At 36.5% G+C, this 14,268-nt stretch overlaps 1 protein-coding gene across 1 annotated transcript; it reads right to left on the bottom strand.

Annotated features, from left to right (window-relative positions):
- Positions 1–2,071: 2,071 nt before the first annotated feature.
- Positions 2,072–13,268, bottom strand: LOC128204761 (uncharacterized). The gene is made up of 7 exons (XM_052906166.1): positions 13,261–13,268; positions 12,791–12,953; positions 11,224–11,329; positions 7,547–7,594; positions 5,863–6,102; positions 5,044–5,189; positions 2,072–2,391 (listed from the first exon to the last, which is right to left on the bottom strand). Exons 1-7 carry the CDS (start codon positions 13,266–13,268, stop codon positions 2,215–2,217), a joined length of 888 nt encoding a protein of 295 aa, XP_052762126.1. The 3' UTR covers positions 2,072–2,214.
- Positions 13,269–14,268: the final 1,000 nt, after the last annotated feature.

Raw genomic sequence — 14,268 nt, 5'->3', positions numbered from 1 at the left:
GTTTCCTTTAGGTAATATTGTTGACATGCAAGCAACAATGTTAAAGCATTCACGTGTATGCGAGGCGTACCGGCAAGTCTCGTAACAGGTGTCTGCACGTACCCTCTGATCCAATATTTGGATTTGCCCGCAGGCACGGGAAATATGTTTACAATCTCATATGTTTGGGTTTTTCTCTCTTACTGATGGTCAACAAATAGCGATTAATTAGTATCCACTTTAGTAATTACGCAAAAAAAAGTTAGCGCGGATTGTCGCAATTTTCGTCTGACTATTACCGGTATTATGCTGGAAATTACGTGTATCAGGAAGTACATTAAAAATAGTTTTATTTTTAGCGAGTAAATGAATAAACTTGACACAGCTATTCATGTATGACGTAACGTCAAACTGACTGCACAAGTTATGATATTATTAAACTTATATGTAGAGAATATTTGTTTGTTTCGCTGGCAGAAAATTATATCACGCCTCCAACACAAATGACGCAACGTCATTGGCCCAGGACTATCACGTGGTGACCCCATATTTTTCCATATTGGGTCACAAAATTTATGTCGTACCAAAATGGCGTCTTTTTCCGATTCCGATGAATAAATTAAACATTTAAACATGTAAACAGGTGGTCGACGTGATATATACGTTACGGGGTTAGTAGGTGACCCAGTATGGGATATATGGGCAATGGAAATCATATTGGTCGGCCGAGGCAACGTCAAAAATAATTGCGTCATCTTCCATCAAACTTGACCAGATGAGAGCACATGTTTTATTCGTGACACACTCTCTCATAGTGATACACAAGTCTGTGATGTTTGATTGAATTCTCTGTTATAAGTAAACAGTTATGGTGGTCACACGAGGTATTGCGCAACATCTAGTTCAAGTTGAAGAAAATGCCAATTTTTAATGATTTTAAAATATATTATTGTCATGTATTTACCACACAAAAGTGGAATTGCTGTTTTTATTTGAAAACAATTTTTACATATACACACTACATAACATTCAAAACGTAACAAAGACAATTATATATATAAAGCTATTCAGTTTTCAGGGTTTCTTTTATCAGAATAGTCTTGCTTTCTTCAATTTAAACACTTTTTAATTTACATGTACATTAATATGCGATGATTCGCGATCTGAACATACCCAAAGAAATGTTAGTTGAGGTTTACATATTTGGATTTAAACATGGTGTTTCTCATTTATTCAAGAATAAAATATTTGCGGTAATCAAGGGCATAAAATAATAGATTTTAAAATATAATTATTTCGACCAAGTGCTTAATGTTTAATCAACAAGACGTCACTGAATACAGACCATATTCTTGTCTACGATCTGAACTAAAAAGGTATCGTAAATCAATGCTTGCTTTTAAATTATTTGAATACCATTAAAATCAAAAACTGTTTTCGAAACTTTAAGCATATTTGCTTTCGGTAACTAAATACACCTATTGGAGCTTTCACGCTTACTGATGTAGAGGTAAATAGTCGTGGGATCGTTGGTATGACAGACAGAAGTATTAATTTCGATTTGTACATAGAACATCATCAATACGATAAGACTGGTCCTTTAATATTGACTCTAAAAACCAAACGGCATGTCCCACATTTATATTAGATTATTATATACGTTATGTGTCTCTCGTTGATATCCTTTGGGCTCTAGCCTTTAAACAGAGTTCACATGCGGATCCAGGGGGGGGGGGGGGGGGTGTGGATGGCACCCGGCGCGCTACCATTAAACTCGTCCAAGTAAATCTTCTAGTATAATTTTGGAGATTTAAAAAACAAACCAACGCCCAACATGAGCCATTTCGGAAAAGACATTGTTAAAATATTCTTTGGAGAGTACTCAACCCCCCTTCCAACACTTTAAACCGAATAAATGTAACATTAACTTAACCATTAGCTTGTTCAAATGCTCGACGTCTAAACAATACGATAGGAGAGACACATAAGTTCTATTAACAACACAAAATGCACACATTATACACTTTATCCTGTCTCTTACAAACGAATCGATTTTATAACAAGGTGCCGTTTAAATTTTGCTTTATTATGTTAGCTGACCTACAGTCAGTTGGTCACGTGACCGCTATATACACATATTTGAGTTACGGCCTTTACACAGTATTTGAAGGTGTGTAGAAATCGCTCGGGTCTTTGGTCAGTTTAAGTTCTTTTTCTTTTCGTCAAAACGCGTCCCTAGCTCCGATTGAAAACCTGCCGGAGGTTGTCACGAAGCTGCCGGAAGTGAGCGGCCAATGTTGAGACGTCCAGCAGCAGCACCAAAACTAGCGAGACAATCAGAAACGCGAGCCCCGCGGATCCAATCACCGCAGAGGAAGTCCGGTCGTCCGGGGCACTAGTAAGCTTCCGAATCTAGTAAATATCATCATAACGTTTTATAAGTTATAGAGACTAGCAACACATATGTGGTTTACTGTGGTACACAAATGCACCCGTTTATGCTTGATATTTTACTCTAATTCCATAAAATGACATCTTTGAAATTAGATGCTTTCATGGGCAATGCCGCCCAAAATAGTGATCACACAACATTCACAATTATTTTTTACATATGTATGCCATGTCTTCAGTCTTAATATTGTCACTGGATGACATAGAGCAATTAGAGGAAATGACATTGGTAGCGAAACGTTCAGTACCATGTGAGAATATGTAATTTAAGTTTGAAAATCCGATGCCAGTGTGGCGGATGCGTGGTCTAATTGTAACACACTTGACCGTCAATCCAGGCGTCGCAGGTTCGATTCCCCGCCGCACCTATAAACAAATACTAACCGTCTTCCGGGAGGGACGTTAAATGGTGTGTCCCGTGTGACAGTGCTATACACTGGTGCACGTTAAAGAACCAGGGTAGCTCTAGCCAGGGTTACATTCTGTCTGTACACTATACTCCAAAAACATAAAATAATTAATCTTATCGGAGCACTCGGCTAATGGACAAGGCCCGAGTGCGAAGATGAATAAGCATACACACCAAACCGATGCCAGTGCATAGACGATATATAGAGTGAGCAAGTCTAAACTCAGTAAAGAAATATTAGGCGTCAGAACAATGTTGCGGTAAGACTTTGAAGTGCTGGAGAGCAATGAATTCTTAGTAATGTATCGCATTCATGCATTAAAAAAATGTTCACATTAAATTACAATTAACCTACAATTTGAAATTAAAAATTTTAGGCAGCACAAGTCTTCTCATTTGAACAAATTACAGTTGAAACTTGCTATGTCGAACTCTGTTTTTACGATGTTCTGGTTATGTCGAACTTTTTTCGATCTTTTTGTCCGATTTAGTAATTCAGGTTTTGTATTTCGGTTATATCGAATGTTCGTTATCTCGAAGTATTTGCCGAGTTACCAACGACTTCGACAGAGCGAGTTTTGACTGGAAAAGTAAAAAAAAACCCGAGGAAATGTAGATTGCACATTCCTAACCATCTGTTTAGTCAATTAATTAGTAAAGTCGATGAGGAAAAAAATCAGTAACAAACGTGCCTAGATGACAATCCCATATGTATCCACGGTTAGCTGAACTGGTTACAGAATGACGAAAACTTAGATGAAAGATTTCGCATAAAGACGAGTTGAGAACCTCTTAGTGTATTCACAGTCAGCTGAACTAGATTGGAGATTGCCAGCACCACGGTGCATATCCATATCGGTACCCTCTTTGCGAAATCTACTGAAACGGTACCCTCTTTGCACATGCCCCGGTCATTCTCTGCTGAAAACAAATCGGCAATGGACAACAAGCCAGTAAATGCGCAGCAGAGAATGACCGGGGCATGTGCAAAGAGGGTACCGTTTCAGTAGATTTCGCAAAGAGGGTACCGATATGGATATGCACCGTGAACACTAAGAAGACAGATTACGCTGACAAACAAGCTGAGAACCGCTCTTTGTATCAACAGTTCGCTGAACTGGATTCAGGATAACCAAACCTCGGCAGACAGATTTTGCTTACACCCCATGTGTATCCACAGGTAGCTGAACTAGTTTAAGATAATCATACATAGGACGACAGATTTCGCATTTGGAGCTCCTCGGCCAATTTTATCGAAAACAACCTCGGATGTATTTGGACGAATTCACATACTCAAAAAAAAGCGGTACGTTTACCTCCGCTGCAAGTAAATCCGCGTAGTAATTTTATTTAGCAGTTAAACTTTATGACTTAATTCTTGGTAATCTTAATTATGTTTGCAATCATACACTTTACTGACAATCAATTTAAACTAAGATAAATAAATACAACTCTAAAACACGACATTTAATGCAAGATATAATTAAAAAAAACTACTTCAACTGATGTACAGGCATACATCCGAGGTTGTTTTCGAAGAAAATGGCCGAGGAGTTCCGAATGCAGATTTCGCTTACAGTTATTCTGTGTCCTACATTCAGTTTGCTAATAATAATTCAGTATTAACTAAACTTCGAAAAGGAATTTTACTACTGTAACAGACGAGTCATGTTCCTGAGTGTTTAATTGCAATTCGTTATAATAGATATACAGGTTGTATTTACAAACATCACTAGGAGTGCAGTTTTCACTTTCCAACTATATGAGTTCCTCCTTTTTAGAGCTGCACTCTGACAGATGGAACGTTTTGACAACTTATTTTTTTTGTCTTGGAATAAACCAATTTTTGCATGAATGTCTGAACATCGGTAATAAAAGAATACTGTCAAAAAATCAGATCGTACTTTTCTTATTTACGTTCCGAAAATTGATGTTTTATGCCGAAACATTCATTTTTCTTTAAGCGTTAGTAACGCTTTTAGCCACAAAACATTTCGAACGTAAATGTCAAAAGTGCGATCGAATCTTTTGTCAGCAGTCTCATTTCACCCGTTATCAAACATTTGCATTTACGCAACAATTGGTTTATTCCAAAGACAAAAAAATTGTCACATCGGTCAATCTGTGAGAGTGTAGCTTTAAACACAATTCGCTTAATAACTTGTTATAATATAAACTTAACGAGAACTTTTTATGTCACTTACCGACGAACTGAGTTTTTCCTTGTTCACCCGCAGTTTCTCTTGTATGGCCTCCACGACTTCCTCCAGCTCCTCGGCTGTGTAGTTTGCGGGTCCGCTGAGCCAGCCACACGGGCACATGCATTCCGTGAAGCACGTGTTAACGGGGGCTACAGGAACACACAATTAAAGATCAGTCACACACACACGAATCGATTTGTATACATTCGACGTCTATACCACGCCCTATATGGTTATACAAGTCAAGTCGCCGTAAGATAAGTGACGACTGAAAAACTAAGACTGATATTTTACTTTAATAACTTAAAAAGTATTTGTTTCGAAATGCTTAAAGAACATTTAAAAGTATGCATTTTGTTCAACATTTTGCATGCTCCCAGATTTTACGAATATCCAAGGATATATACAGTCAAAACTCGCTATGACGAAGTCGCTGGGACCTCGAATAAACTTCTTCAAGAAAACGACACTTCGATATAACCGACAAACAGAAGGTGTATAATTGAACCGGACAGATTCGTAAAAGGTTGACAAAACCAACACATCGAGATAACAGAGCTCAACGTAGCGAGTGTCGACTGTCACGCAAAAACAGTGCGCCCCTTTAATATAGTATTCCTTCTCGGTTTTTTGAAATTCTGTCCAATCACATTACTGTCACTGTGATTTTTTTATGAGTTTTACAAAGTTGTCTGAAGATTCATTTCAACATTTGAACAATTTTGTCGAGAGTTAAAACAAATCCTGAATTAGATTTAAAATATATACTTAATCAGAAAATAAACCTATCATATTCAACCTGTACATGGCATTTTTCCTCACCGGAAGTTGTTCCAGAATGGTCGGTGGTTGTTGCTATTGATATAACAGGACTGGCCGTGGTAAACGGGACAACAGTTGGAGGCGAGTCCGTAGGTATAGAGGGCGTTCCCTGGACAGGGGCCGGCGTTGGAAGCGTACTAGAAGTGACATTTATTGTTGGCGTTGTTGATGTCGTGGTCGCATTCGTGTCGCATAGCAGAATGCTTACCGGTAGTGTGAGCTCTATTGTGGCCGTTGGAACTGTGTGTAAAGAGGTTTGGGAAATAAAAGTCTGTTATTTAGCGGCAATTTTATAAAACCCACTGGCACTGTGCGTGTCGAGATTTCAGGGGAGTATCGTGCGAGGGAGTTTGATTATGAATACTTTTCAAATCAAAGCGCGAATGCGCTGAAAGACTATCTGCGGGCAAATATGTGAGAGTTGCAAATTTTATTTGAACAATGGAAATGGGTGAAGGGAACACAGATAAAAGTGAAAGGTCGAGAGGGTCAAGAGCGCTTGTGCCAACATTGGGCGAGAAAACAAACACATCAATATCTATTTTATGGCGTCTTTTGTCATTTTGTTTAATATGTAAAAGTCACTTCAATCGTCGTAATCCCAATCGTATGCATAACTAACTGTCGTATCAGGGCCGCATATGTGCTAATATAAATTGAAAGCCTAATGTCTAAAACTATGCCAAGAATACACCGGAACAAAGCTATGCAAAAAAATAAAACGTCTTATTAGAAATATAAACGCCTAAAAATCATAGAATGAATAGTACATGTGTATTTTGTTATTGTTTAGCAGGCAAATCATAGTATTTGAAGCATTAGCAACGCGAAACCTGCGATATAACTATTTTGACATTCAGACAATAATTTTTGTTTCTTATCTCATAAAAGTAATATCAAATATACACCATTACAAATAAGCGTACTTCAAGGTCACGTCAGGTTATAATAACAAACCCTGCAGGCGGTTGGACACTTGCGGTCAGTAATAATTTCTGGAACATCTTGGGCTAAACTCAGAGTTAATATCATTATGTTACCTTCCTACCAGAGCCTCCATTATTTTGACCCACATTAATCTGATAAAAATAGCAATCTAAAAATAGTTATATTCTGCTAAAAATAATACGCCGGGATACAGAAATACAGCGCGGAAATAGCCGAACAAGCATGAACTCTTACTCGGACCGCAATACAACTAATCTATTTTTATGGTTTCGACGTCATTCTGCTAAACATAGAGCGCATTGAGACAAAAAAATGGGTTAAAACGACATGAAAAGAAGTAGTTCTTTAGAGTTTGCGGTCTTAAGACTACCTGCGCACAATCGCAGATAGTCTAAAAATGAAGAGAGAACATTTTGCAATATCAGTCTGATCGAGACCTACCAGGGAAGGTTGAAGGATATGATGTTAGTCGGGAGTTCCCTCAGAATTAAATTTCAAATTTCTTCCCCTCTGCTCACAAATCTAAAAGTATTTTCATTGGAGCGTTTTACAGTTGCGTAAAGGGCGGGAGTTTACGGATGCGCCGCCTCAAACCGCTATGGGACCGCTAGAGCTGTTCATTGAAATCAATGGTCAACTATGAGAGCAGCTTATCGTATATACAATATACTGTTATCCTATACATACATATATATATCGGAGCTTGCATTTTAACAAAAGTTACTACTATTTTTACCTTCGCCTTCATAACAATCTTCATTAAAGGCACCATCCAAGTCAAAATCTGAAATAAAAAATATGTCATCTGTTATCATGGTTGTCAAAGCTCATATGTGAATATCATGTGGGATAGGTCTGAGGAACGTTTCACAGTATTCGGGCCGTTCCCTGGGAGTGATTTTCTACTGTACAAAGATTCATAATCGCTCCTAAGTACGAAATCTTTCATACGATTTTTAGCGATACGACCTCTAGAATCTCTAGGCCCAAATATCACGAAAATACTTAAGTCAAATCTCAATCTCAGTCTCAATTCGTTTTACTACATTGCACCAAAAGTTATTAAAAATGTATACTGTTTTTTACACATTTAAATTTTTTTTATATTATTAAATATGTTGATTTAAACCTTTGGTCTATATTCCAAGCGAAACATACTATACGGCCAAAAATGTTATGTGTACAATTCATTGCCTCAATTACTCAAGTATATTTTTACTCTAGAATTAGTTTTCTTTGAAACACTGTCAAAATCTTTTTATTAACACATTATATGAGAAATTACGTTTTTAAACAAGAGGGCACTGAATGCCCTGTATCGCTCACCTGATCCAATTCAAGTGTGAAATAAGTGTTTTCAGGGCGAGGCCAATTGTGACAGGGGGAGGGAATAAGTGTTTTTCAGGGCGATGAAAAGTGCAACGAGAGGGGACTTAATTCAAACAAATTAAGGACTAATTTTCAATGCTACATGTTAAATATTAAAGTTGAGGGTATTACAGTTTTAGAGAATTTGAAATGACAGTCTAGTGGTCTGCTACCTTAAAAAGGATGCGTACTTGTCTTTGTTTGTAAATTTTTATTTACTGTTCTTGTTATGGTTGGAGTATAAACATGAAAATTGTTTCATTTAATTCAGAATGTATTTTAGCAGTGAGTGTGATTAAAACACTTGTTCTACATGAAAATGCACGAAACATTGAAAACTTATAAAACATACTTTTGACTACCTCATGGAAGGACTTTTTTATTAAATTACAGAGTATATTTTCAATAAATCTGCATATAATCATGAGGTATGGAATCAAAACATTTATACCTGCTGGAATTAAAAACTATATTACTTAGATCCTTCCTAGTGACCAAGTTTTTTTAATATCGCGGATGATTTTTTTAATATTACGGATGACCCAGTTGCAAACCCTACCTTGCTGTAATAAGTACATTCTGACCAGGTTTCATATAGATAAAGTAGAAAATATGGCCTCAACAGTGTTTTAACAATGTTTTCTATGATTTGACTTCGTGACCTAGTTTTTGAACTCACGTTACCCAGTTTCAAACTTGACATAGATTTCATAAATATAAACATTCTGACATAGTTTCATGCTGATCAAAGAGAGAATGTAACTTCTACAGTGTTTACAAAGTTTTTCTATGATTTGACCTAGTGGCCTGGTTTTTGACCTCTGATTACCCAGTTTCAAACTCTACCTAAAGATCACCAAGAATAACATTCTGATCAAGTTCGATGAACATATGATCATAAATGTGATCCAAAGTGTTAACATGCTTTTCCTATTATTTGACCTGGTGACCTATTTTTTGACTGCACATAACCCAGATTCGAACTTGGCCTAGAGCTAATCAATATAAACTTTCTGAACAAGTTTTATGAAAATACAGTCATAAATGTGACCTCTAGAGTGCTAACAAGCTTTTCCTATGATTTGACCTAATGACCTAGTTTTTGACCACACATGACACAGATTCAAACTTGAGTTAGAGATTATTAATATAAACATTCTGATGAACTTTCATGAAGAAACATTTATAAATGTGACCTCTAGAGTGCTAACAATCTTTTCCTATGATTTGACCTGGTGACCTAGTTTTTGACCGCACATGACCCAGATTTAAATTTGACTTCAAAATAATTGATATAAACATTCTGACTAACTTTCATGAAGATACAGTCATAATTGTGACCTCTAGATTGTTAACAAGCTTTTCCTTCAATTTGACCTGGTGACCTAGTTTTTGACCCAGATTTGAAATTGACATAGAGATCATTAATATTTACATTCTGACTAAATTTTCTGAAGATACAATCATAAATATGACCTCTATAGTGTTAACAAACTTTTCCTTTAATTTGACCTGGTGACCTAGTTTTTAACCCCAGATGACCCAATATCGAACTTGTCCAAGATTTTACTGAGGGCAACATTCTGACCAAGTTTCATTAAGATTTTGCCAAAATTGTGACCTCTAGTGTGTTAACAGTCAAATTGTTGACGACGAACGACGACGACGACGGACGCCGGACACAGTTCGATCACAATAGCTCACCTGAGCACGAAGTATAAAAAACATGCACGATTTTAAACCATACTATGCTTTTATGTGATAAATTGAGTTGAGATTGAGATTTGACTTGAGTATTTTCCTAGGATACTTACTAATACTACCAGGTGCGTAGCTGACTGTACGCAAATACGCTGTGGCGAAATGAAATTTTGACAGGTTGAAGTTTTTGCCATACAAAAACCCCCGAATTTGAAATAAAAACCAAAGGTGGGGGGTAGGGGGTAAAGGGGTTAATATGCTGTCCCGCACTGATCTGCGTAATACCAATGGGCCGTAGCTACGCGCCTGACGACCTCAAGATACTCATTTTCCTTACAAACAGAGTCTCTTCTCATCTGCAGCTCAGGTTAGTTTAAAGTGAATTTCGTGGGAAGTGGGAGCTTTACAACGTTCTGAGAAACTTAATCATTCCTTTCCATACATATTCATGTCTGCGTAGATGATAAACAACCGCATTAGCACATTTCAAAATAAATGAAATTTAAGAAGATTTGATAAATACAAATGTGTATGCCATCTCAAAATGCGAGGTCTAAGTAATACCCACTAGGCGGGGTTACGTTTAAATCAGAGACGTTCGGACAGACCTGTGTTCACTGACGCCCAGTGTCCCAAACGGCTCAAGACCACAGTTATCTACCCCCGTTGACCGGGTTGATCCGGACGTTAATACAGTTTTTGTTTTGTTCAAGTATCAATATTGTATTAAAGTTGAACGAAAGAGAAGAAACGAGTGGTCTTTTTGCATAGAGCTTAACATTATTTGACACTGTATTGCAAACAAATGAGGTAGTTTTCAGTGTACAAATTTGAAAAATCATTGCTTGTGGAACTATGTAAATTGGTTGTTTGTAGCCTTATTCCGTCTTGACCTCAGGCTCATGTATTACTACTCAATTTTGTGATACACCGCATTTGTCAACACTATGTTTTCCTGTGATTAAATTTTGTGTCTTGGATTGTTCTACGGCAGCCAGTTACTTGTTTTTCAATTGGGACTGATTTAAAGTGAAACGCCAGGTTAGTGTAAATTTACATTTTACTGACCGTTCCAAGGCGGTACCTAACAATCCTTGATAAACATACCTAGTTTTTTTATATATAGTATGTATGCACTGTGCTGTTTGTGGAGTTTTGTGCTGTTCTTCCATGTTTCTTGTTTGTGATTTTTTGTTTTTATGTTCTATGTCTTTGGCGTTTGCCCAGTGCCATTAAACCGGGTTTATGTTTAAACTTTTTGCTACTGAGCTTGTTTCTGTAGTTTTTCGCATAAATATACCGATATGAAACATATAGTAAAATAAATGCGGTCTTAGGCCATACCTATATTTCCCGGTTCCGGGTATGCGGAGCACGATTCTTCGTCAGCTAATCCATCACAGTCGTTATCAATCGTATCGTTCACGCTCCCGCTTGTCTGCACACACACCTGTGAATCGTGTTTAAATATCATTTATAAAAGGTTTTTGTTGGTAGTAAACTAGTTTTAGTTTTGTATTCGTTTCGCGAACTGTGTATTCGTTGTGACAGTTTAAAATAAAAACAACAACAGTGTTACCGTTTGTTTTACGAAAACCGAAACTATCTTTTGAAACTATCACAACCCCATACGGAGGCGGTTTCGTCGGTCCGTTCCATTCGAAAACTATCTCACTTTGAAAATAAAACGACACGGTGGATAGTGATCTAACATATGCGGTGAAACATCAATTAGTCAAGACAGACATATGATTATCTGCGGTATCATTGTTTTGAAGAATATTAGAAACAATGCAAAATCATGTTGTAGAAGTTGTACACAAAACTATGCATTTGTTATTTCAAGCAAAACTTTTAAACATGTTTCAAAACCCCATAAATCGGAACCTTAGACTTCTAGCGTTCTACACATTGCTAGTCCTGTATCGAATACTGGTTCTCTGATTTATTTTCAAATCTGTGATATGAGCAGAAGAGTACCGTTTTCAAACACACTTTTTGAGAGTGTATGCAAATTGTATATGTCGCGGCATTAAAGCTGCACTTTCCCAGATTTATTGTTTTGACGTTTGTTTTTGTCTTGGAATGAGCCAATGTTTGCGTAAATGTTTGGAAACCAGTGATATAAGACTGCTGATAAAAGAGCAGATCGCAGTGTTTATATTAACGTCTGAAAATTGTTCTATAGCTAAAAGCGTAACTAATGCTTTAAGATAAATGCAATATTTGGCAGTTTACCAAACAATTGAGATATGTTCTATTGTGAGTTATACTATATGACTGAATTAAAGGCACTAATGCCAAAATCAGCTGATTCTGAGACAAAAAAATAAAATAAAAAAGGTCAAAACTGTCAATTTGTGAGAATGCATCTTAACGAATAAATAAAGTACTTATCGATTCACCTTATTATTGGTTATTGATTCACCTTATTTGGGGGTATTGATTCACCTTATTATTGGGTATTGATTCACTTTATAATTGGGAACTGATTCACCTTATTATTGGGTATTGATTCACCTTATTATTTGGTATTGATTTACCTTATTATTGGGTATTGATTCACCTTATTATTGGGTATTGATTCACCTTATTATTGGAAATTGATTCACCTTATTATTAGGAATTGATTCACCTTATTATTGGGTATTGATTCACCTTATTATTGGGAATTGATTCACCTTATTAATAAGTATTGATTCACCTTATTATTGGGAATTGATTCACCTTATTATTGGGAATTGATTCACCTTATTATTGGGAATTGATTCACCTTATTATTGGGTATTGATTCACCTTATTATTGGGAATTGATTCACCTTATTAATAAGTATTGATTCACCTTATTATTGGGAACTGATTCACCTTATTATTGGGTAATTATTCACCTTATTATTTGGTTTTGATTTACCTGATTCAGGTCATCATAAAAGGAGTCCCCTGGTAAAATGAAATAATTGCCAGCATCAGTGAAAACTGTGAGCGAAAACGTCGGTATGTCATACGTCAGCGCCCTCACACTTTCGATGGACGTTAATCCCTGCGTTACCGTTCCTGTATTGTCAACGTCTGAACTGCAAAACACGTTCACGTAAATTTAACGTAACATTTTGGAGAAACACGGTTTTTGTAAACAAGTATTTTTAAATCTAATCAATTCCACAGACATCTATACATCGGAAAAAAATATCGATCAATTGTGATACAATCAAAAGTAGATAATTATATTTTTTTCTTTATTGTGTGAAGATGTTACGAATTAAAGATACGTAAAACATATATACCCATGAAAAGGACTTTTATTTATTTGATCCACGCCCCCACACATACCCTCCCACCCCAATGCACACACGCACACACCACACACCCACCCGCACTCACGAAAACATACTTATTTATTAGTAATGTCTTGTATTCTACACACTCATTAGATTTAAAACATCATGTCACTGTTGGACGCAAAATTACCTTTCCAAAATTATAGCTGTTGCTCCGAAGCCTGGCGTCAAAAACTGTTTGGAATATTGGGATACAGGCGGTAGAATAACTACACTGATGCCCAGGGTACCAAAATCCACTTCCAACATCACCTGGACGGGTTTGGTGGCCGTTATCTCGAACAACTGTAAACAAACTGACCATGTTTTCTATGGATAAACTATTGTTTGACTTAACCGATTGAATGCATTCGACTTGGTATTTTGACAGGCCATCTACATTTTTTTATTCGAAATGAAAGTGGAAACGACTTTACTAATTTCAAAAATGACAAATGAAATACAGTCAATACTCGCTATTACGTAGTCATTGGGACTTCGGAAAATACTTTGAGATAAAGAACATTCGAAAATTACGAAATACAAAACATGTCAAAGTGAACCTAACACGTTCGAATTTTTTTTTTCAACATAACCAGAACATTGAGTTAACAGAGTTCGACATAGCGAGTCTCGACTGTAACTCATTATAACACAAATCATGTTTCTATAGATGTACCATATATCTAAACGTATTAGGCTGGTTTATATAGTTAACGCCATTTTAAGGCTAGTTTTTATAATTTAGAACACTTTTAGGGTGGTATTTATAAAAAAACACACAATTTTTTGTCGGTTGGAATTAATAATAAACAACTTAACTGGTATTTAAAGTAAACAACTTTTGACTTAAAAATAATATATCCCGTTTTGTGGACCTTACGGTATGTTTTTTTACATATTATTAACATGAAATTATGTTGTCAAGGTTCCCTATAGATACTACTCCTCATAACCCATGCACCGCTGGATACCTACATCGCCATCTGTCATGTTCCGAGAGTAAACCTCGCCTGCTATTGGCAGGGCAGTGAACTCGTCATAATCTCCGCGAACAGTTATCACCGTGCTG

Source organism: Mya arenaria, chromosome 10, assembly GCF_026914265.1.
Source record: "Mya arenaria isolate MELC-2E11 chromosome 10, ASM2691426v1".
In the NCBI taxonomy this organism is placed as follows: Eukaryota; Metazoa; Mollusca; class Bivalvia; order Myida; family Myidae; genus Mya; species Mya arenaria.
Note: the sequence above shows the minus strand (reverse complement) of the source record. Positions and strands in the feature narration are given on the sequence as shown.